General features: G+C 39.9%; 1 protein-coding gene across 1 annotated transcript in view; it reads left to right on the top strand.

Annotated features, from left to right (window-relative positions):
- The window catches only part of LOC109933936 (PC3-like endoprotease variant B), a 746,762-nt gene that overhangs the window by 348,888 nt on the left and 372,011 nt on the right, over nt 1–25,863 (top strand). The window contains exon 6 of the mRNA XM_048598131.1: nt 1,938–2,046. Coding sequence (XP_048454088.1) covers nt 1,938–2,046 — 109 coding nt within the window. The remainder of the gene's footprint in view (nt 1–1,937; nt 2,047–25,863) is intronic.

Genomic DNA, 25,863 nt, shown 5'->3' with positions numbered 1-25,863 from the left:
CTGATGACCATCTCCATAACAGGGTTTCACAGTCCTCATGGTCCTCAGTTCTCTGGAGGGCCATTTCGTAGAGAGCACAGCAGAGCATTGAAATGACCAGGACTCTTGCCAGAAGTTATTATAGGGAACACCTGACTACTCCAAGCAATAAACTCATTACCTGTCGAGACTACGATGCCCCAACAGTTGTGAATCTGATGTCTTGTCGAGCCTCAATGAAGACAGCATCTGTTGCTTGGGAAAGGTACTGGTGTGTAGCCATCTGTATGATGCTGCCGAGATCTGCCCTGATGAAAGCACAGAATGCTTGTCTAGAAAATCGCAGTCTCCTTCAGCCCAAGTCTCAATTCTCAATTCAAAGTCTCTTTGCCTTTTCCTTTAGATCGTGTGCTCAGGATCATGCCTTCCTCTTCTTTGTGAGAATGTGGGCTGGCCCTTGGAAGGTGAAAAAAGGTTTGAGGGGTCAGGTTTCTCACACACCTTTGAGGATGTAAATTGGTGTACATAGGAGCCTGGATGAGATCAAATGCCCTGTTCCGTCACTATTATGAAGGTTGAAGGTGCTGCACCATGTCACCACCATTTTTTTAGACCACCCACCTCCTTGCCAACCCAAGTCAAGTTATCTGAAGGATGGTCACTGGATTTGAAATGTTAACTCTCCACAGATGCTGCAAGACCTGCTGATCAATTTCTGATTTTGTTTCAGATTTCTGCAGTTCTTTGTTTCCATTATACTGAATTCCAGGCCTGGATTTGTGTTGTGGTGTTGGGTAACTTTGTGCCTTACTACAGAGCTTAAAAATTGTGGAAGAATCTTGTTGATATTTGTGGAATCTACTTTGGCCATTTATTCCTGCTTTTGCTACATTTTGTTAAACAGAATGCCTGTGAGTGCAAACATCTGTGTGAAAACAGGCAACAGCACACTGCTCTTTTTCTGTCTTTGAGAAGTTTTGAGTCTATATTGACCCTTATATGGCAAATCAGTTTGATGTTGGATGCAACCTTGCCAAAGATTCAGGTGAGAGGGATGGTCAGAAAAATTGGTAATGATTAACTCAGGCGCTGAATCTTAGATTTGACAACTGCCATTGCATCTCATATGTCTTAAGGATTCATACCCACATGTATAAATATCTAAAGTCTAGTTAATGACTTTTGCTACACCACAATAAAGAGGTTAGGTGGCTAAAATTTACTAGGTATGTCTTTGCTCAAGATATTTGAATGATCTCCCCCAAGTTCTGACCACAAGTGCCTTCCCATTTTACCATCAACCAATACCACTCCTGAATTCAAATCAAATCGTGTATACATTTGGGACTATTTTGACTCACATTTTGACTATTTTGTTCACATTTTTGTTTCGTTGAAGTTATAAATATTCCCCTGAAACCATCAACATTTAGAGTACTGTGTATTTTCAATATTCATGTGTCTTTGATATTGAAAAATTAACACCAGAAGAGTGCAACAATTTGTTGACTGCTTCAATCACTATTGTTTCAATAGTTTTACGGGCACTCATTATTTTGTTTGTATTCCGATTCTCTCTGACACCAAATATGTTTTAATGTACATTTAATGGAGCTATCTTTTAACTTGAATTTACTGTGTTGAGCAAAATGGAATACCTGATTATTATTTTTGTCATGGATAGAGGTACAAAATATGCATGGGGTTTGTGAAAAGCTGGTGTATTATTTCATTATTACTAACAGCACAAAGTAGAATATTAGATAAACTTTGTGATGGCAGGCTGGGTGCAGTTGTACTTTTCATTAGATTTAATTCATGCATTTTGAAATCTCCTGATTGCCTTGGGGAGATTTTAGAAAATATGTTTGCATTTCTTGGCATCTCTTCTCAGAACTTCCTGGGCTCTGGTGCTACAAAACATCTGTAAACCTCATAGTTAATATTTTTCTTTACAGTTTAACACTGGCCAGACAAATGGGCCAAAGGGATTTGACATCAATGTGATGCCAGCATGGAAGAAAAATATAACTGGCTCTGGGGTTGTCGTGACAATCATAGACGATGGTGAGTAATCCTCGTTCTTTAGAGCAGCCACTTAAGTTCATGCTTTTTCTCCAGACAAAAGTTCCTGGAGCTCAGTCATGGATTAAAGCAAGACATGCTAAATGGCAGTATTTGAATGAGCAATCTCTTTCATTCCAGGGAAGGAAAAAATGTTTTTTATATGTGTCTAGCAATGTTTAACCCAACAGGTGACCCTGCTCCAAAGCATAATTTATAATTCAAGACTGCTGTTTGTCAAACGAATTAAATCTCATCTTTTGGAAAATAGTTACCCTTTTGAACATACGAATATTTGGGAATTACTTTATAACACCTTCGGGTGTAATGGACATAAGGTACATGTCTGTTCAATAAAACTTAGATATTGTGCAAGCTGTTCATTGCCATTGTTAGCTTTTCTTACAAGTTCATAAACACTTCCTTTGCCAAGTGCCTACAGTATCTGTCACAAAATATGAAATGGAATAAATGGCAGTACCTAAATTAAAAAGTGGAAATGTAGTTCAGAAAACCATACAGCCATGTACTTAACCCCTTACATCCCCTGTCCTCATTGACCTTAACCTTCAAAATACAAAGTTCAAAGAAGGATTTGCATTATATGTCTGTCGTGATCTTGGGACATCCCAAAGCATTTTACTGCAATTAAGTTGTTCTTGAAATGTAGTCGGCAGACAATTTGCAGAGCATGGATGCACAAGCAACGCTGTGATTACAACTAACTAACCATCAATTTTAATAATATTGTTTGAGGAATAAATAGTGCCGAAGACAATGGAGAGAACTACTAAGACACTGCTGGCACCTATACAGGTCTACCATACATAATAAATGACTATTTTAATCAAGAATGGAGGTTCACAATAAAATTATTTCTTTCAAAGTCACACAAAGGTCAATGCCATTTAGGAAGGTATTTAGTTTTGAAACTGAGAATGCTGGATAATTTTGATAAGATTCATTTATCTGTGCATTATGGTCAACTATTTAAGTAAGCATACGGTCATATTTTATTGCTAATTATTATGCTTTATAACAGTAAAGAGTAATTCTGTTTTCAAATATTTTGACTCTAAGATTCCTGGAGCTTGGTGATAAATTTTATTTCCAGACAGCAAAAGAAAGATGAATTTTTGAGAAAGTAGGAGCTGCAGATGCTGGAGAATCTGAGATAACAAGGTGTAGAGCTGGATGAACGCAGCAGGCCAAGCAGCATTCCTGGACCACGAAAGCTGCTTGGCCTGCTGCGTTCATCCAGCTCTACACCTTGTTATCTCATGAATTTTTGACCTGTTTTCTATTCACTCCCATCGCCCCCATTATCACACATCCCCAGTCTTTCTCATTTGTGAGGTCACCATTCTAAAACGCTGAAGAACTCTAATCATAGGATTTCCAAAGTGATCAGAAATTTCAGAGTTGTCTGGGTGGAATGCCTGTTCTGCCATCTCCGCAGCACAGGATCTCTCCAAGAATTCCAGGCCCTCCATTTTAACTTTTTTCCAGCAATTTCAAGGCTGCATAAGGATAGATTATTTGTCAGAGCCATGAAGAAGCATGCCATGACCACAAACTAGCTCATGATGGGAATGTAATCAGTCAGTGTTGTCTTGTTCATGCGAGGTATGCTGTTGCTTACACTGAACATTTGTGAGCAAGCCACTAGCGCAGAGAAATCCTGATTTTTTTTTGTATGCTATGCCCGAGGGCCAGGGCACAGCTTTGCTATTCATAATGAAATTGTAAATGTATCCTTTATATTACACTAAACAGTGAACTTCAGAGGAATTATTCCTGTCCAGAGTTTTGAATGATTATATGTGGGTGCAAAGAAAGAAATCCAGGGAGCACTGGATTTACTTTGAGTTTGAGTCTTTCACGTTGATGCTTCCATCAGGAGATTCAAATGGGTACAGTCAATGGTCTGATAGGAGAATTGGTTTGCTATGCCGATTGATTTTCTTTACTCCATTCTTGAACCTTTTCGAATGGATTTAAAGCAATGAAGTGAGCAACTGGAAGCAAAAAATAGGTAGATTGTCCACTCCTCTGGAACTCCACTTATCTTACATCAGAATTAAATTTTAATTTGGGATTTAGCCATCAAGATTTAAGGCACTCCAAGAAAATCTGCGTCCTGAAGTCAGTTTTGAACGAAGAAGCTTGTGTGGATGGATTTTTTGCGATGCTTAACCCCTTGCTTATGAACAAACGTGCAGCAATTGGTACTGGCCTGTCCCACAGCTAAATTTATCATTGTGGCCACTTAATACCTAAGAGACAGTTGTATTGGATATCAATTTCTATCCCATTATTTTTAGGCAAAAATTAATAGTGCAGAGTGGGAAACTATAAATTATAGATAAAGTACTCAATTTTTGTCACAGTGAGATATGTTTGCGCCACAGGGGAGAAAAGGTCATCACAGACAATCTGAAATTCATTCCAATGATTTTGAATCCACTCAGGTTATCCACGATGGTAGAACCATGTCTGTCAATTCAATGTTCTTTCACTGTTGTAACATCTAATATTGACCCTTTGTTTTTACTTACAACTATGAGAAAACACATGGTCACCCTGGGGAACAGAGGAATAGATGTAGACCATTCAGCCTCTTGTGCCTGTCCTGCCATTCTAGATCATTGCTGTTAATCTGCTCAATGTCATTTTCTTCCACGGTTTCCACATCCCTTAAATCATTAGTTTCCAGAAACCTGCCAGTTTCTTCAACCTGCTTAATGCTTGAGTTTCCAAAGATTCTGTACCCTATGAGTGAAGTAAATGTCCTCTCTCTTATCCTAGGATTATGTCTCCTGGTTCAGGAGAGAGCAACCAGGTGAAACATCCTGTCTATTATTTCTGTCATGCTCTAAGAATTTTGAAAGTTTCAATGAAATTACCTCTCCTTTGAAACTCTTGAGAATAAAGGCTTGGCTTCCTCAATCTGTCCTCGTACAACAATCCTGCCATATCAGGGATTTGTCTGGTAAACCTTCATTAATCTCCCTCTTTGGCAAGAATATCCTTCTGTAGATAAAGAGACCAAAACTGTACACAGTACTCCAGGTGTGGTATCATCAAGGCTCTATACAACTGTAACAAGACATCTTTACTTCTTTACTCAAATTTCCTTGAAATGAATGCCAATGTATTGTTTGTTTTTTCCAATTGCTTGTTGCACTTACGTACTAACTTCAAGTGACTCATGGACAAGACCACCCAAATCCTTTCAGATATCCATGCTTTGCAACTTCTCATTATTTAAGAAACATTCTGCCCCTTTTTTCCTACCAAAGTGAATAACAATACATATTTACATTATATTCAATCTGCCATATTCTAGCACATTCATTGAGCCTGCCCATGTGCTCTTGAAGTCTCTTTGCACACTCTTCACAATTTGTGCTCCCACACAGTTCCATGTCATTACCAAACTTGGAGACATCACATCCACATCATTTATATAGATGGTGAACATCTGCGGAATTGCAGTGACCCGTCAATACCAGCCTGCAATCCTGAGAATGATCTCTGCTTTCTGTCTTAGAACCAATTCTTAATCCACATTCATTTATTTCCTACAATTCCATACAATCTGGTTTTATTTCCTAGCCTCTTGTGTGAGGCCTTATCAAAGGCCTTCTGAAAATCCAAATACACCGGTTCTCGTTTGTCCAATGCTACAAGTAACATCCTCAAAAAAAAATCCAACAAGATTGTTAAATATGGTTTTCCTTTTGTCCCACCATGTTCACTGTGCACAGTCTGGTCTAAACATTCAGCATAGTCCATGACCTCTGGCTGTTCACCCTCCTCCAGAAGAATATCCTGTAGCTATTCTGCGACCTCCTTGATTTTGACACTAGGGAATCAATTTACCATTTGGTAATAGGTTTATGGCTGCAGAAGAGCCTGTCTAATCCCCTAACTAGGGAATCCCTTATCTGTATTGCTCTTCCACTTTTCTTTCTCACCTTCTGTACAGTAGTTGTGTACAGTGGTGCCGATGACTTGACTGCATTCCTCTGTGAAACTATTGCTCTCACGTGTCCAAATTGCAAAAGTAATTTACAAATAAGATTATCTCAGGAGACTCCTGTACTGCTTGCCTGGTTCACTTGGATTTAGCTGCCTGCATATCCTTAAGCTATGGTGTGACCACTTTTCTAAAAATACTATTCACATTGCCCTTTGCTTTGCAGATGCACCACAATGACTCCAGACGTAACTCAAGTTCTAAAATCAAAGCTCAAGCTTGTGCAGACAATGAGACTTCCTGCAGATTTGTTAGTCTCAGACACATGGTACATCTATGACTTTCTACTTTACACAAGCTGCACTTTCCACTTGGCTGAACTACTCAAAAACCAGTTAACCATTCTAATTATTCATAACACACAGAATAGCTTACCAGTTACCCACCAGCAGCTCCTTCTGCTGTACTGAAGTAGGAGTCAGGTGACACTGGATACTGAATAGAGCAAATCAAAAAGTGAAGAGAAAAGAAAGCCTCCTCTCACTGCATCTAAAGCACAAACTCATTCTGCCTGAAATCTCCACTCTGCTTGTACTTAGTCTTTGGAGCTACAGTGTAAGAACAAATCCAAACTGATTTGCCCAATTACCTAATCAGCTACTAACCAGTATAACTTGTTTACCCCATGTAAAGCTGGAAGAAATTTAAATTATTTTCTTACCTTACTTCAATTTTAAGCCTAGTAATAACTAATTTAAGGCTAGTGACAGACTACACTTCTGGAAAGACATTGACACTTAAAAACTTGCCACTCACCAAACTGATTCTTATGAACGGATTTTTATTTTTCCTGTCATTAATGCTACATTTATTATTGATTCTAATTATTTTGATATTGGACCAAAGCAGTATATTCCATCAATACTTTATCTCAAACTAAATTATATATCTGGCCGCTATTGGCTAAAAATACTACACAACCTTACAGGTGATTGTGGTACTGGATTTTCCCATGTGAATGCAACAAATAAAAATGGTACTAACTGTGCAAACATTCACAAATCTAAGAAGCCGACATACAGATGGTATACGTTTATTTGATTTGATTTATTTATTGTCACGTGTGTCTTGTTACAAAAATACAGTGAAACGTGTTGCCACTCTCTGGCGCCAGCTTGAAACGCAAAAAAATACAAAACAGAGTATAAAGGCAGAAAAATGATGAAATAAGGAAAAAGTGCCCAACTTTATAGTCCTTCTTGTTAAGTGAAGCACACAGGTAAATGTGGTGAAATCGGGAATTACAGAGGAGCAATGTAGGTTAGCTTTATGGGGTATTCCATCAGAATGTACAATCAAGTTGGTGGGGCCAAATTAATCCAGTAACCTGACATAAGTATATCTCCCATCTCTGCACTGAAACAACGTGCCAACCAAAACATTAACTAATCTTTGTCCTTCAGGTACAGGTGGAGGCTGCCAGGTATTTCTAGCTTTTCTTATTTTTTTCAATACAACTTTAATATTATGTCCCTAAATGTTTTTACTCCCTGTACAAAGTCAACAAAAGCGATGCTTTCTTTGTTAACCCTCCCTCTATAATTTTGTCTTTTGCTTACAGTCCGTGTTTTTAAAACTGTTTGCAAATGGCTAAAAGTATTGTTCCAACTATTCCAATGTTTCTTAACATGTCTTCATAAACTTCAGAAATGTGACTGAAAGCTTTGTACATTAACAAATAATAATATAAAACAAGTAGAAGATGTCAGTCATCTTGCAATTTCCTTTTTGTCAATAGAATAAGAAAGCAGATGTCCTTGGCCTGTTGGATAAGCCTTTCATCTCCTTGAGAATTTTTTTCAATGTCATGAAGCAAATGTAACTTTAAAAAAATGGTTCACTATTTAGGCTCCCTATTACCCTGTGTTGCAATCTGTTTTACATTGATTTAACAACAATAAAAGAACCTTTTCTTCTGGGAAACCACTGTATCTTTAACAAATGTGGGTGAGCATGCAAAATCCTGCACACCCAGAAGTGAAATGAATAAATTGAAAAATGAACTGATATAAATTGTGCAGCTCCTAACGCTAAGTTAATCAATGAATACACTATTAGTGATAATGAAATTGCAGATTTATTTAGTTTTGTGTTTCACATTACAAAGTGTCAGGCACCTTTATTATGTTCTTTCTGGCATCCACCACACAAACTCATAAGGAACTGTATGGATCTATATCCATCAGCTTCCTGTTCAAATAAAGCAGAGATGTACATGAGAGGCACATAATTCTCCTTGTCCGTGACAGATATGCAGTCCAGTCTGCCTTTTGTAAAATCTCATTGTATAATATTATTAACAAATGTGTCAATAAGCTTTCTATAAAATTCCTTCATTTTAACAAAGGTGTCAAACTATTTAAAGGATTACACTGGTGCATCCTGATATTTCCTATGAATGCATAAATGCTTTAATTACGAATATCACAGAGCTTTTTCAACTCATGATTGTTGCTTTCCCATCCTGAGTAGTGTTTGTGTGATTTGTATTCCTAGTCACAGCAGTGGAAGCAAACAGCACTTATTTTTTGCTGAATGCCAGATGTCTGAAAAGAGCTATTATTAAAGGCATGTAGCAGGAACTTTGAATTCCGATTTGGATTGTCCGTTGACCAGTGAAGCAGCTGCTGGGAAGTGCTTCCGCCAACTTTGGAAAAAAAAATATCTGCAGGCATTGGATGTGCAGATGCCAAAGTATTAAATACCAGCAAAGAGAGATCACAGTCTGCATTGTGGGCTATGAAGGCTGTAAGTGAAAAATGGCAAAAAGAAAAATCAGTGCAATGGGACAAACATTTGGCAGCTGCTCCAAAGGTTGCCCCCTAAAATTGGAAAATCATCCAGCTGATTGGCAATGATCCCTGCACAGGCACCAAATTAAAATATCAGCATAATTACTGTATGAGGAGCATAGATTGCATCAGAAGCTGTGAATATTGCTAAGTTTACTTATCAATAACTAGGACATTATGGAACAGCTCCATTCCAGGAAGACTCCCATAGCCTGAAACCAGGAGTTGAGTCTTATGGTATCTTGGCTAAATGTCATTTTGTTGATTTTCATGGAGGATTTCTCGTGACGTGCCTCGTAAGTTTTCTTGAGCTATCAGCACAACCTCGACTCATTAACCACCCATCACCACCTATGGTGCTCCTGTTGTCTGACGCTAACTTGATTCTCCCACTTGCCATAGCCAGAAGCACTCATCGCTGCCTGAAATCCCAGGAATCCCGGCACCAGTGCCATCTTTAAAAGGCCATTGTGCAATTAAACAATGGGAGTATGGACCTGCCTTGTACAGTTTGTGATATCTGGTCCTGCACATGGCAGATAAGGGAAATTTGACATCAATAGATTAAGAAACCAGATGTCCTTGGCAAGCCACATTGCAGATGAGGACCTGAAGGTCCTGGTGGATAAGATGCTGCAGAGGAGGGCCATCACCAGAGAAGGCCTTGATACCAGACCCTGTCAGTGTGGCCTAAGGTTGCCACCTAGGTCAGTGGGGTCTCAACCGTCTGGAGGAATGCACACCAATGCCACAGTAAGGTCATTGACCTTCTCCGCTCCTCTTGCCGTTGCAAGTTTGCACTCACTATATTTCTGCCACTGCATCCACCTCCTGCAAAGGCTAATGCTCTACCACTCTCATGGTTGCTTGCAATGTCTTCGCTCATTGACTTTTACCTAGCTAATTCCCCCAACCCTACATGGCCTCTGCATCTCTAACTCAATGACACTCAGGTCACATCACCACCATGTCTTCCCTCCCCACTTACACCAGTTGAGCCAGCCACTTTCATCTCACTGCTCTTGTTAGGAGAAAATGGCCCTCTGCAGGCTAGAGTGAGCCAGCATGCCCAACATTCAGCTCCTAACCACCAACAGGGATAGGATTTTGACCATGACTACCCCAAGTGGCCAACTGGCCAAGCCCTGCCCTGGACTGATATCAGAAATTGCTGGAGTAACTCAGCAGGTCTGGCAACATCTGTGGAGAGAAAGCAGAGTTAATGCGGTTAGTCCAGTGACCCTTCTTCAGAATGGATAGTAACTGGGAATATACGGTGAAGACCAGGATCTGCCAAGAATCACAGGTATTTCCGTGATGTACAATTACTCTTCAGGCAACCATTCTTGCTATATCCTGAGATGTACTCTCAGTGCCATGGATTGCTGTATGCACATTATTGACCTCTCTGTCCATCAGCACTCATTCATATCAAATCTGCCCTCCCCTGCCCCCCACCACCATTTCCATTCCATTCTCCAGTTTATTTGACATTTTAACATCTTGAAGAAGCCCTTGACTGAATTTATTGGGAACGCCTCACCGTCAGTAGACCCACCCCTCCCCAGATGTTACTGAGCATAACTCTGCTTTGGCTTGGAGACGTGGCCACTTGGTTGATGCCCATACAGGCAGTGTGTTTGCCACATAGGCTGCTGGCATATGCTGTACGTGTGACATTGTGATAGGACTGTGCCAGTAGCGAACTGTCCACGTCATTGATTGATGACAGTCATGTCAAGCTGCCTGACTTTCTGTCTGCACTAAACAGCAGGGCAAGACAGAAAGGCAGGAAAGACAGTAAGGCAGGCAAGGCAAAGTAGGGATACTGTAAGCATCTAGGTAGATGTAAGAGAGCAAGCGAACAGCTCTAAGATGCTCCCTGGTGCAGTCTGTGAGCTAGGTACCTGTTCTTGTGTGCAAAGTGTCCTCGCAGGCATTGCAGTGAGAGTGCTCAAAGTGCAGCATTAATGTGCAGAAGTGTGTTGCATGCAGGCAGATGGGATACTTGTCTTTATTAATCAAGGCATTGAATACAAGAGTAAACAGGTTATGATGAACATTAGTTAGGTCAAAGCTGGAATACTGTTTGCAGTAGAGAGGCTGCAGAGGGCATTCACCAGGATGTTGCCAGGGCTGGAGTGATTCAGCTGTGAAAAGAGATTGGATAGAACTGAGTTGCTTTCCTTTAAGCAGAGAAGGCGGAGTGTGGGTCTGCTTGAGAAGTTCTGAGGGCTTTTCATCTCCCATTAGTAGAGTATTCAATAACCAGAGGGTACAGTTTTAAGGTAAGGAGCAGGAGGTTTAGAGGGAATTTGAGGAAAAAACAACTTCACCCAGAACCTTGTGGGTATCTGGAACTCAATTCTTAAATGGTTGGTAGAATTGAAAACTCTTAAGACATTTAAGAAGTATTTAGGTGAGCACTTGAAACACTGTAATATATAGGGCTACCAGCAAAACACTGAAGAATGGGATTAGAATAGGTGGATGCTTGATGACCAGTAGGGACAAAATGGGCTGAAGGACCTGTCTGTGCTATAAAAACTCTAAACTTTGAGTATAAGTGGATTGCAATTGTGCCATGATAATGTGGTGGTGCTTGTATATGTTGGATGCCAATGTCTGTCAACATGGGCACCGTGCAGCCACTGCAATGGAGCATGCCCCAAAAACATGGTGCCAGGTGTTGAAGTTGGAAGTCTGGAGGAGCAAGCAGAGAGCTGGAATCACCAGTTGTCCACTCATTCTTGTGTTGGGGACTCTTAATGTCTAATTACTATTTGAGGGTGAGATAACAGGGCCCTTAATGTGGTGAAGTTAGGTTGTAACAAGACTGATAATGAGCAATAATCCCTGTTAATAGGCCTCTCACCATTCACTAGTGAGAATCTTGTCCCAATGTTAGGGACTTGATAGAAAATGCAAGTTTTTGGCCTTGATATTGAGATGGGCCTGGCCCAACATGTCTCCCAATTTTCCCAAATTCCATGCTATAGTCCACATCGTTCAAGGCCTGGGAAGATTCTACCCTAAGTGTTGCAGTACAACTAGGCAACTCTTAAATAAAAAAAAGTGTTTAATTCTCCCCAGGTGCCTGAGCAGCACAGAAGTCTGGCTCTCAGGTAATAAAATATTGAAGAAGAGAAACAAATCAATAACTCAGGTCATCTCCTTAAAGATTAACACAGGCACATGTAGATTTAAAGGGCTAGAATTTGAGAAGTTAAGGTTAAAGGGTTACAAGGGAGAAGAAATAAGAAAGAAAACCACCTGTGGGAAATAGAAACCAGAACCTCCTGGGAAACATTGTGATAAATACGAATACCTAAAAGGAATAGAAAGTAAAATAAAACTCCTAAGAGAGGTAAAAGGGGGCACAAGGTAAGATTCAAGAGAATACCTAGGATTAGAAAAGAAATACTTCAAGGTGGCAACAGGAGTTGGGAGAAATGCAGCAAGAATAAGAAACGGCTGAGAGATGTTTAACTAAAATGAAGATTACGAGTGTGGTCGCTATGGAACATTCACAAATGAAAAATTGAAACACAATAAGAGGATGAAGAGATACAAAAACCAACTGTTAATGAATAATCTGAATAGATGGTTTTGTAAGCAAAATACAGGAACAATGTTTAACACTTTCTTTTTTGGAAGTGAGTGGACAGATTGAATAAGTAACTCCTCGCTGGAAATTCATCAGGCCATTCGAACATCATATCACGACTGTGAACATTGAAGGATTAAACTTTCTGCTTTTTTTATATCAGCAACAAATGTTAATATCAGTATTGTTCGGTCAGGAATGGTGTTATTAATGATAAAAATGAAATAGGTCAGTGTGTCAAAAATGAGTGAGCGGTTCGAGAAGAAGTGTAACATAGTAAATACCTAAATGAAGACCTGTTCCAAGTATTCACAAAGGAAGAGATGAGTAACAGACTCTCCAAACAAAGATCCCAAATACGGTCAATTACTTAACTATAAATGGGATGTAAATTCTAGACAGGCTAATTGAGTTCAAAGCAAATGAAAGTCAGGAATAAATGTTATTTATCCTACAATGCAAAGGGAGGCTAGATGAAAGATCTGTGAGGCACTAGCCATCATTGAGAAATTTAATGGACTCTCGGGAAGGTACCAGAAGAATGAAAACCAGTCAAAGTATTGATAAGAAAAGAAAGGGAAGATGATAAAATAGACAGAAACTACAGATTCAGTTGTTTTAATAAAATTTACTATAGGCTGAGAATCATCTAGAAAACAATAACCCTTTCACTAAAGATGCAAAAAGGGCTTCTTTGACAACTTTGAGGAAGTGTTAACTAAGGTATGTCTTAGTCAGGCCGAGAATATATTGATTTCCAAAAAAATTTTTGTAAGGCTTCTTTTAAGTGCTTAGCGCTGCTGCCTCACAGCTCCAGAGACCCAGATTTGATTCCACCCTCGTGTGACTCTGTATGGAGTTTGCACATTCTCCCCATGTCTGTGTGGTTTCCTTGGAGTGCTTTGGTTTCATCTCTCAGTCCAAAGATATGCAGGTTCGGTGGATTAGCCGAAGGAAATGCAGGGTTACAGGGATAGAGGATAGAGGGGTTGGGTCTGGGTGAGATGCCCGTCAGATGGGCTGAATGGCCTGCTTCCACACTGTAGGGATTCTATGATTAAAGTTATGGCAAATCTGGATAAATCCAAGCAGTGTGTAAGAAGCTTGATAAGGGGTGGTAGTATTTATTAGAGGAGTTATTAACTTGTGTGAGAGGGACCTAAGGAGGGGTTGGAAGTACAGAAGGCAGACAGTTGGGATGAGAGAGCCATTTTTCAGGATGCACCCTATAAATAGGAGAGTACCATAGAGATCAGTGCTGGGACAACAATTATTTACAATATTTACATATTAATGTCTTGGATGAGGAAAGTGAATGTAGTAGTATTACAAGTTTGCGGAAGATACAAAATTAGGTGGAAAGCTGGTGGTGAAGATGATATGAAGATTCTGCAGTGGGATATCGACAGGTTAAGTGAGTGGGCAAAAAAATTGACAGATGGAAGATCATGTGGATAAATTTAAGGATATGCTCTTTAGCCAGGAAGAACAGAGGAGCTGAATATTATTTAAAAGGAGAAAGACTGCAGAAAGCTACCGAACAGAGGGAGTCCTTACCCATGAAATCACAAAAAGCTGATATTCAAGTTCGGTGAGTGATATGGAAGGCTAAAGGAATGTTGGCCTTTATTTCAAAGGGAATAGAGTATAAAGGTAGGAGGTTTTGCAAAATGTTTAGAAGGCACTACTCACCCCCTTATCTTAGGAAAGATATACTGGCATTGCAGGCATTTCAGAGATGCCAGGTATGGGGGGGACTGTCTTATGGGGAGGGGTTGAGTAGGATGGGCCAATCCTTATTCGAATTTAGAAGAATGAGAAGTGATCTGATTGAAACATAGAAGATTCTTATGGGGCTTGACAGGTAGATGTGGAGATGTTGTTTCCCTTGTGGGTGAGTCAAGAATCAGAAGGCATAATCTCAGAGTGAGGGGTAGTCCATTTAAGACAGAGTGAAGAAGAATCTCTTCTCAGAAGGTATTGAATCTGTGGAATTCATTACCACAGAGAGCTGTCGATGCTGGGCTATTAAGTATATTCAAGGCTGCAATACAGGTTTTTAATTAGTAGGGGAATTGAGAGTTATGGGAGAAAGGCAGGAAAGTGGAGTTGAGGGTTATGAGATCAGCCATGATCTCATTGAATGATGGAGCAGACACAATGGGCTGAAAGGCCTATTCTCCTCTGATCTTTTAGTCATACATTATGGGGCTTTAGTGTTGAATGATGGGGCGTATGTTGTAGAGTAGTCACATTTGCATGTGCCACCAAAGTAAAATGGAATTGAAGGAGGTATCTCAAAAAATTACAGAATGAATTGCACAATATATGTAGGGGGAGAGCAACAACACTTTTTTTTTAATGCAGAAATGCTACAAAAATACTACACGTAGGGACAAAAATGACATATATGCTCTGTAAAATATGTGAGAATGAAGTATTCAGTGACCTTGGAATCTTATAGACTGAATGCTAAATAAATCCACCCAATACAAAACCAGTATGGATAACAGGATGTTGAACAATAGAGTGTAAACCAGTTTGTTTACACACTTAAAGTCAGTTCCTATACAGTTGGAACTGTAAAATGTAACTGACAAGGTAATGATCAAACTGTACAGTGCTGAAGAAAGATTCTGCCCTGAAAACGGTTTCCATTTCTGGTTGCCAAGAAACAAGCGAAACATTCAAGTGCTTGGAGGCAGTGTAGAGAAAAGCCAGTAGATTGATCCATTGATCCACAGTGTCAAGAGATCTGCTTAATGAGGAAATACTGGGGAAACGTGAGCTTTTTGGATAGAAAAGAGGCATCTTAGGAGGTCTGTCAGGTTATTAAAGGTATAGAAAATGTAACCCAAATGAGACTATTCCTTTGAAATGAAACAGCAAGAAATAGAGCTACTGAACATTGTTTCAAAGTGGTACAGCTAATCTTTGGGCTCATATGAGGGATTCTTCTTCATACTGCATGAGTAACACCTGTAGTAAACCCTTAAGTGGATAAATAGAGGCAAAAGTCCTGGAACTGGGTAAGAAATAACTGGATGGATGAATTAGGATAGATCAAATAGTCTTTCACTAGTTTGTAAGCTTGTAAAATATTTACAATTTCTGAAAAACCAGGCTTCACAGAGAGGTCACTTGTTCTTAACCATTGGCATACGTGGTATCTTCCAAGTCAGTTTGACTGAATTCAAAAGTCTCAGTGCTGCTCAGTTTGTGACACTTTTACCTGCATAGGAAATTGTACACTCAAAATTCATTTTAAGCAGTTCAGCATTTAATCAAAGATAAAATTCCCAGGTAAAGCTGCACTGTCAGAAGAACCGTGGTTCCAATGAGATATCCTATCTACTCATTCAGGCAAGTGTAAATGGGTGAATTCCTTTCAAGGCTTTCCTGCTCAACCTCTGTAATTTCAGTGGAAGAGCTATGAAAACCCCAGAAAACATTGTAAACACTGATTTCACATATCTTCCATGTACTGCAGGGAAATTCACCTCTTAAGAAGTTTCAATTGAAACTTCCTTGGGCCTCCTTTCAAAATTCCACTGAATTGACCATATTTGGAAAGATTATTGGATGTCAAGTTTTGTCACAAGTGTATAAATAGAAGGAGAAAGGAAGAAGAAAGCTCAACTGTTTTATATAGAACATTTCATAACCTGAAAAACAAAAGGCAAAGTACTTTATAGGTAATTAAATATTTCTCAAAGTGAGTCATTGATGTAACTTAAAAAAAGTGACATTTAAACTGCACACTGCAAAGGAAACAGAACTGTAATAGTATCCAGATATTCTCCTCTATTTGATGAGTTTGGGAATAAATATTAGAAAATCCATCAAGAGAATTCCCTGCTCTTCTGTAAAATTAAGCCACAGGAAGTTTTATATTCAGCTGATGAATGCTTATTTAATTCCTTGCTTCTATTCTACTGAAGTATCAACTGAATGTTTCGGAAGTGGGGTTTGAACTTAGAACTTTCTTGCTCGGGTGGGAGTGTCATTACTGCACTATGGCTGATTCCTGAAGATGTTAACGGAGTTTTGGAATTAATTTGTGTATGATTGGACCTTCCTGCTTCGGAAGGATATTTGGGCTTTATTGACAGGCGATGTTTATGTTGAAATGACGAAGCTGAAATTTGGACAACTGGATTAAATTGCATGGTACTGAGGAGGTTAGATTTTAAGTGGTGATCTATTTAAATTGTTTTAAACAGCGAGATAAGGTGAAAGATTAGATACAGAACAACATTTCTCTGAAGTGAGGTAATCTTGTCTGAAGAGTCTTAAAATTAGAACAAAGTTGGTAAAATCAAAACAGTCACATATTTGTGAAAATTTGGCTCAGATTTTGTGCTGCAATGTCAGTGTGGTAGGGTGAGGACATATCCTGACTCCAGAAACCAGGCAAAAATGGCCTGGAAGGTTGGATTTATGTTGCAGGGAAGTGGGGTTCCCTTAGGGGTAGGACCAGGTCACCCCAGAATGTACACAGGAGCTGCAGGGTTTGGAGGTTTGGAAGATCTGCATAAGTGCACAACATTTTGTTGAAAAATTTCTAATTGTCACTTGAACCGAATGACTTGCTATGGCTATTTCAGAGGTCACTTAAGAGTCAACCAAATTGCATGTAGGCCAGAACGGGTAAAACTAGATTTTCTTCCCTAAAGGATATTAGTAAACTAGATGGGTTTTCATGACAATTGACAATGGTTTTGTGGTTGACATTAGGCGATCTTTTAAATCCAGATTTGCATTGATTCAAATTTCACCATCTGCCATAGTGATATTCGGATCTCTGGATCATTAATCCACTGACAATTCTTTTACTCCACCAACTCGTTTTTAAACAGTGACCCCTAGTTCGAGATTCTTCAGTTAGAGGAAACATTCTTTCCACATCTGCTCTGTCAAGACCCCTCAGGATCTTAAAATTTCCAAAACTGGAATGCCCTTCCAGCCTTTACTCTATTTTCACCATATTGAAAACTCTCTCATTCATAAAAACTCATTTCCACACATTTGCAATTCTTCAACTAAATGAAGCCTTAAAACTTTGTAATCAGGTGTACGATCCCAGAACAGCAAGCAATGAATTTCATTTGTAATCTGTAAATATGCAGCTGTCAATTAAACTGTGAACTAGGAGATAGTGATAATAGACAATTGAGACAAAGTCGTTCACAGTAATCCAGTGGAAATGTTCAGTCTGCTGTCAACAGGTGGAGTGAAATAGCAAGCAGTCACTTTTTTTTTTAACACGCCAGACATTTTTCAAAGATTTTAAAGGGCAGGACTTTAAATACTGGACCACTCCCTTTGACGTAGGTCAGTCATATCAGCTCCAGGATGTCTCTACAGAATTTCCTCAGGGTAGTGTTTAGGTGCGGCCATCTTTAGCTATTTTATCAATGGCATTCTTTCGACATAAAATCATGAGTGAAGAAGTTCGCTGATGATTGTGCAACGTTCAGCATCATTCATGACTCCTCAGATATTGAAGTAGTCCATGTCCAAATGCAGCAAGCCGTAAACAGCAAACAGGCTTGGGCTGACTATTTTTTTCACCAAGTCCAAAGGGTATCTTGCCTCTCCGAAGGGCTAGCGAAGCTATAAAAATAAATCCATAAACTTCTGACCAGGAGGGACCTTCACACTTTGAGTTTCATGCTCAAAGCCGATCAAAATCTCACTTCAGTGGAGACATCTGATAATTTAAGAGGCTTGTACCCCCATAAAAAGCACATGTGCACCACCCTCCTTCCCAACCTGACAAGTTAGAAGAAACTATTCAGGAACAGGACTTCTGACTTTTGGTCATCTCTATATTTGCCAAAATGGAAAGGCTCTATGGTATAAGCTGGGCCATTGCAACTTACTATTTCAAAAGGCTACAAGATAAGGAGTTATAAGTAATAAGATGTAATGGATAAGTCAGATGGTGGGATCTTCTAGAGGTGTGAAAGACGTTAGCTGTGGCGAGAAATGTGGCAGCATCGTGCAAGAAGTCTGTGAGGCTCATCTTGACGTCAGGAGCAACTCACAGCTTATTTTAACAAAGTTTCTGGTGTTCAGGCAAGATTCTCACTTGGCAGTAGTGAGTTGCCTATTTAGGGGGATTATTGTTTATTAACAACCTTATTAGCTGCACATCACAACTCATTAAAATTCAGCTTTCTATTGTGCCATCCACCATGAGCATCATAGATGTCAAGAATTCTCAACATGGAAGTCAGAATGGGCAACTGACTCACAACTGCCTCTGAAGGTCCTCCATGTTGGATACTCGGCACCAACATCTCCGGGTACACGCCAAGATCCTAACCACATGCACACCATGTCCACAACTATTAGCATGTGGCATGGGTCAGCCTCTAAGAACCATTATAGTGCACCTACGCCTCTGTATTTCAATTCTGCACCTTGGAGGGCAATGGGAACTATTGTTGCAATGCTGCAGCAAGGGCACGTTATGTTCTTGGGGCAGGCACCCAGCCCATGAACTAGACCAGGCTGCAACTCTGTTTGCTTACCTATACTGTTAATGCTCACTCACTTCAACCTTATCTGGATGCTCACATGCCTTGCCTTGCCCCTCAGCCAGAGATACCAGGCTCACTACTATATTGCTGTGCAATTTAGTGCACGCACACAGCCAGGAAGATTGTCATGGTTGTCATCAGTTCTCAGATAAGTCAAGGGAGCCACAGCACAGGACATCAGGGGCAACATAGGTTACTAGCCCAAGGATTTGAACGTAGTCAGCATCTTGGGGCAAAAAATCGGAGCCCTCTCCTCAATAGGAGTAAGCAGCTGAATGTTGGCCAGTGCTCCCCATCAATATTAACTCATTCTGCCCTATCATGGGCTGTTTTGCCCCTAGAGTGAGAGAGGCATGTGTTAATGTTGATGAAAGTGGGTGTCTTTGCTCAGGAAGGGAGGTGTCTTGAGGTAGGCAGCACAGAGGGTATTCAGGATGCATGGTGTCAAGGGTTGGGATGAGTGTTGTTTAGATTCTGACTGATTGGAGATGGTCATTGCCTGATATTTGTACAAATGTTACTTTCTACTTGTCAACCTAAACCTGGATATTGTCCAGATCTTGCTGCATTAGGTCATGGGCTGTTTCAGTATCTGAGAAGTTGCAAAACGTGCTGAATACTATCCAGTCATTAGCGAACATCCCTACTTCTGCCACTTCTGACCTTATGGTGGAGGAAAGTAATTGATGGAAGAACTGAAGATGTTTGGGCCAAGGACATTTGAGGAAGAATCAGTAGAAGTGCTAGAAGCTAAAGAAACATGTACATCAGTCAAGCTGAGTGAACAGTACCAAGGCACCCTGAGAAATTGGTTGCCCTAAATATATTCACACCATGATACAAATTGGTATATATGCTGTGCCCAAGGGTATTGTTCGCTAATGTTTCACCCTGAGTTGTTTTCTTGCCAGTTTTGTCAGTATCGGTTTGCATTTAATTTCACTGTTAGGAGAAGGAAAAGGAGGCAGGTCCGTAATCTACCTTAGCCAGAACAGGAATCAAATCCACACCATTTATGTTATTGTCAATGTTAAGCTAACCATCTAGCTAATTCAGTTATCCCCACTACACTACCAAATTCAACTCAAATGAGTACACCTCTGAGCAATATATCAACTTTTTATATTCAGGCTTTCAGGAAAGTGGAAAAAGCATGAAATACAATTCAATTGATGAATTGGATCATGTTGTTCAGTCTTTAGTTTGTTTATTTATTTGTCTATATATTCAATTCAGGAACCAATCAAAAATAGATGTTTCACTGTCTTTGACAATATCTACAAATTTCTTCTCATTTGTTTTCAATTCAGATCTATAATTTTTCTTCACTTCCACACCCCAATATCTTCCATTGTAACAGCACAACTGTGAACTCATCATGAACAATGCCAATGGAAATTTTCTGATATATAAATAAAAACATTGTAACTAGCATGTGTTTTGTCTATCACTTCGTAAGCACACTTTCTGCATCCCACTTCCTACTATCACACCTCAGGCATCACACTTCATGTTCAATGTATGTGCCGTAGTTGCACCTTACTGTGTGCACATTGGCTGCTATGTTTGAATATGCACTTTGCCATGTCCTCAGGACTTCCAAAACAATGTTTTTTTTTAAGTGTAGTCACTTCTGTAAAAAAGGTAAACATACAATGTCAATGTGCACATAATAAGACTGCATAAATAGCAAACAAAAGAAAGAACAGATAATCTGATTCGGTGATTGCTGAGAAAAATGTGAGAAACAAATTCTTACTTGGAATATCATGAGGTACCCAGGTCATTAGTGGGTTCCTCTGTGAGAATAAGAGCTGTGGAAGCAGAGAATAGTCTTACTTAGATAGTAGGTGCACATTTTTCTGAAGAAGGGTCTCGACCCGAAACGTCAGCTTTCCTGTTCCTCTGATGCTGCTGGGCCTGCTGTGTTCATGCAGCTCTACACCTTGTTATCCCAATAGCCTTACTTTCTTTTCTTTCAACTCATGTGGGCATCATGAATTGCCCCACAATGAAAATTTCATTTTTGTCTTGGTAAATCCTTCAACGTGAATTGAATCGCCTTTTTTTATATCCTGTAAATTCTAAGTAATATGCCATTTCATTGGATTTGCTACTGAGGCCATGATTTAGGAGTGTGCCGTGGAAATTGCTAGCAATGTACCATCATGTGTAACTTCTTAATCCCAGTAGACAAACAAAAGGTACTACAGTGAGACATGGTTAGGCAAGACTTGTTAAACCGCTTTATTTTACAGACAGCAAGTGAATGTACACTTTGAGATTATAATCAAAACCGACTTGCTTCACTAAACTTAAAGCACTTCATGAATAAGAAAGAAAACACACCACGTTATCCCATGTTGGTTAGCTAACTGTTTTTTTTTCCTAAGGTTCTATATAGCCCCGAGCCTAAGAAAAGCAAGTTTCCCCTCTCTGAGCTGGGCTCCTTTCCCACACCTAACTAGACTGACTAGCCCAGTGTTATTTGCTTTCTTTCATCGCCCTCCCAAGAGTGGCATTGTGCCAGTCAGCGGTCACTGAACTCATATCTAGAGCAGAAGTTTCAACATATCATTTGTGATGCATCATGGAATTGTATGAATACAGCCAATTTTAGCCATTCAGCAAAATGGTTGACTGCTGGGCAAAGAACTCATTCAAAACCTCCATTTACATTGAATTTTGATGATTCATTTTTGCAAATCTGAAAATCTTTGCAACATTTCATTTCTTGATTCAGTCTGATGTGTCAAGAAACTGTGTGAATGACTCAATGGAACAAATTATTTTTTGTGCAGATTAAATGTGCAGGACAGTAAAATACTTGTTATAGTCAGCCATTGAATATACATAATACTAGTCATAAGTTGCTGTGTTTTATGCTTTCATTATTTTTAAACATGGGTAGCCTGGCGTTTCCATTTGATTGAGCTGGATTTTTTGGCACATTTCTTCCAAAATTGGTGTAACGAATGCATATAATTGAAGAATTTTGCAGAATATTTGCCTTTGGCATAATTTGAGCTTCTGTACTTTTTTTGTACATGTTTTAAAAACAATGTGCTAGAATCAGGCCCCAACCATGAAACTGGCCATATCCACAAAGTAAATGAATCACCATTGGGAGCTTCTGCTAATTGTGCTTGTTTGTAGACCCTCAGGGAAGCTATAAAAATTAACTTGGAACTTTTGGGTGCAACACAGCTAAAAGGTTCATTTTAAGAGCGTTTGAAAGTAGTCTTTATTTAAGTTTGCTAAGAAACTGACTACTGTTCCACAGTAGTAACACATGTTTTAAAAATTACATTTTAAAATACTGCCTAGTTGAACTAATGCAAATTTTATGTTTGGCAATTTGCAAATGAATTTGAGTAGAAACTCATCAGGTTAGGTGGGAGGTAAAGAAAAAACACTTTTCAATACAGGAATAATCCTGACTGCACCAAAATCACCAATTGCACCCCTAAGCTGAAACATTAACTCAATAAATGTGCTATTAAAATGAATCTGTGCATCCCCATGAAGGAAGAAACTGGTTTATTTCAGTTTGATGTATTTTTCAATTGTTTCATCTAAATTAATCACTCTTGCTCCAAGCTAATAAAATACTTTGTTCCTTGTCCTCTGGCTCAGTTTCCCATCCCTTGAAGTAGTTCAGCAGGGAGTAGGTTAATGATCTTCTCCCAACCCTCTGTTTATGCCACTTCTAAATCAGCAACTAAAAGGCACACAAGTAGCCCACTGTGATGTTACTTGTCTGCACTGATCTTCAACACTTCATCTGAAGAAGAATTTGTTATTGACTAGTCGCTTCCTGACACAGATGCTTCTCAGTTTAGGAACTCATTGAGCATCATTTCTGTGAAGCTATGTTTCAGCAGTGAAAAATAGTATGCACCTGCATAAATTATATTGCTCTCACATTATCTTCAGGTCATTTTGTTCAAGTGACATTAATTTGGGAAACAGCTTCCAATCATTAGTTTCTTCCAGTTGCCAATTTTCACAAGCATCTTTTATAAAAATCCAGCCCAAGTTATTTTATATGTTTGAGATGGATATCAGGAGACATCGAATTTCCCAAAGTTACAATCCTGCCTCCTACCTGAATGTGCTAGCTGGCAGGAATCTCATCCAGTGGAAGCAAGGACATCCTGCTGTCAGACCTGTCACCTGCAGCAGCAACGTGAGACAGAGACAGTGATTGGCATTGCAAAGGCTGTCAGGTTAAAAGCCTTCCATCTTTTTTTTCACCATTCAGTCATGGGTTGTGAGCAGCACTGACTGGATCAGTATTTATTGCCCATCCCTAATTGCGCTTGAGAAGCTTGTCGCCTTGAACTGCTGCAGTCCATGGGGACTATGTACCATTAGGGAGAGAAGCAGGGTTTTGACACTGCAACAATGAATGAACAGCAATATAGTTTCAAGGTAGGATGATATTTGACTTGAAGTAAATATGCAAGTGATGCATCTGTAACCTGCAACCCCCCACCTCCCCACCCCATCCTTCTGGAAGGTTCAGATTGTGGGTTTGATAGGTGCTGTCTGAAGAGCCTTGCTGAGTTACTGCAGTGTATCTTGTAGATATTACACACTACTGCTGTTGTGACTTGGTGGTGAATGTTGGAGGTGGTAGATTTGCTGTCAGTTAAGCAGGCTGTTTTGACCTGGATGATGTCCAGCTACTTGAGCACTTTTGGTGCTGCACTCATTCCCAGCAAATGGGAAGTATTCCATTCACACTTGCTGACTTGTGCTTTGTAGACAGTGGACAGGCTTTGACAGGTCAGGAGGTGTGTTACATAGTGCAGACTTCCAGCTTTTCACCTGCTTTAGTAGCTACACCATTAACACAGGTGGGTCAATTCTGTTTTTGGTCAGCCCAGATGAGAATTGAGGATTCAGTGATGGCAGTGCCATTGAATGTCAATGGGTGATGATTAAGTTCTCTCTTTTTTGGAGATAGTCATTGCCTGGCCTTTATGAGCACGCATATTACTTGCCCTTTATTAGCCCAGCTTGCAAGTTGTCTGGGTCTTACTGTCCCTGTGCACAGATAATTCTCTGAGGAGACCCCACTGGTGCTGATCATCATGCTATTACCAAAGAACATCCTCATTTCTCTCATTATGATGAAGGGAACATTATTTGAAGATGGTTGGGCTGAGGACACTTACCTGAGAAACTTCTACAGTGATGCCTTGTGACTGAGATGATTGACCACTAACAGCCACAATCATCTTCTGTGCTTGATAAGACTCCAGACACTGGAGAGACGCCACCCACCCATCCCAATTCCCATTGATCCAGTTTTGCTAATGCTCCTTGATGTCAAGGCCTGTCACACTCATTTCCTCTCTTTAGTTTAGCTCTTTTGTGTGTGTTTGAACCAAGGTTATGTGGCTGGCAAAACTCAAAGAGAGCATCAATGAGCAGGTTATTGATGAGCAAGTGCTGTCTAATAGCATTATCAGTGACACTTCCCAACACATTGCTGATATTTGAAAGTAGACTGATGGGGACTAATTGGTTGAGTTGGATTTATGGTGTTTTCAGTGGATCAGAATTTACCTGAGCAGTTTTCCATATCGCAGACTAAATGTGCAAGTATGCTTACTGGAACAGCTTGACTTCAGACATGACTAGTTATGGAGCACAAGTCTTCAGTGCTATTGATAGAATGTTGTCAGGGCCTGTAGGCTTTGCAGTATCCAATGCCTTCAGCCATTTCTTGATATCACATGGAGTTAATCAAATTGGCTGAAGATTGGGGATGCTGGGGACCACAGGAGGCAAAGTTGTGGATCATCTACCTGGCACTTCTGGTTGAATATTTTTGCAAATGATTCAGCTTTTTCTTTTGCACTGACGTGCTTCACATCCCTATCGTTGGGGATTGTGGTGCCTCCTCCTCCAGTGGGTTGTTTACTTGTCCACCACCACTTGTGACTGAAACAGTGTGTAGACCTGAACCCATTGTTAAGCTCAGTTAACTCTGTCTATTGCATGATGCTTATGTTGCTTACAACACAAGTAGTCCCATGCTGCAACTTTACTCGGTTGACACTTCATGTTTACGATGCCTGTGTTGCTCCTGATATGTTCTCCTGCACTCTTCATTGAACCAGGGCTAACCTCTATTTTAATAGTAGAGTGGGGAATTTGCCAGGCAAGAAGGCTACAAGTTGTGTTTGAAGACACTTTTTGCTGCTGATGGTTGACAGTGCCACATGGATGCCCAGCCTTGAGTTGCTTGAATTTGTTTGAAGTCTACCTCATTTAGCTCAATGATAGTGCTATACAACATGATAGAGGGTATCCTCAATGGGAGTTAGTTGCCACAAGGAATGTGCAGTGGTCATTCTTACTGATACTCTCGCACACAGATGAATAAACTACAAGTAGTTGGCAAGACTGAGTTGAAGTAGACTTTACCCCTATTGGTTCCCTCACTGCCTGTCACAGGCCCAGGCCATCAGTTGTGTCCTTTACAACTTGGCTAACTTGGTCAGTAATGTTGCTACGAAGCCATTATTGCTAATGGAACTTGAACAACCCAACTAAAATACATTCTGAACTCTTGCCACCTTCAGTGCTTCCTCCAAATGTTCAACATGGAGGATAGCTGATTCATTGGCTGGGAGGGTTGATGGGTAATAATCAGCAAGATGGCTCATCATGGCTCATGCCATGAGACTTCATGGGGTCTGGAGTAAGTCTTGAGTCACTTAAGCGCAATTCTGTACTTGTTGCTTGCAGTATGTTGCTTGCTGGGTCATTTCAGAGGGTATTTAAGAGTCAACTACAGTGCTGTGGATTTGAAGT

Source organism: Rhincodon typus, chromosome 6 (assembly GCF_021869965.1).
Source record: "Rhincodon typus isolate 14 chromosome 6, sRhiTyp1.1, whole genome shotgun sequence".
Taxonomy (NCBI): Eukaryota; Metazoa; Chordata; class Chondrichthyes; order Orectolobiformes; family Rhincodontidae; genus Rhincodon; species Rhincodon typus.
Note: the sequence above shows the minus strand (reverse complement) of the source record. Positions and strands in the feature narration are given on the sequence as shown.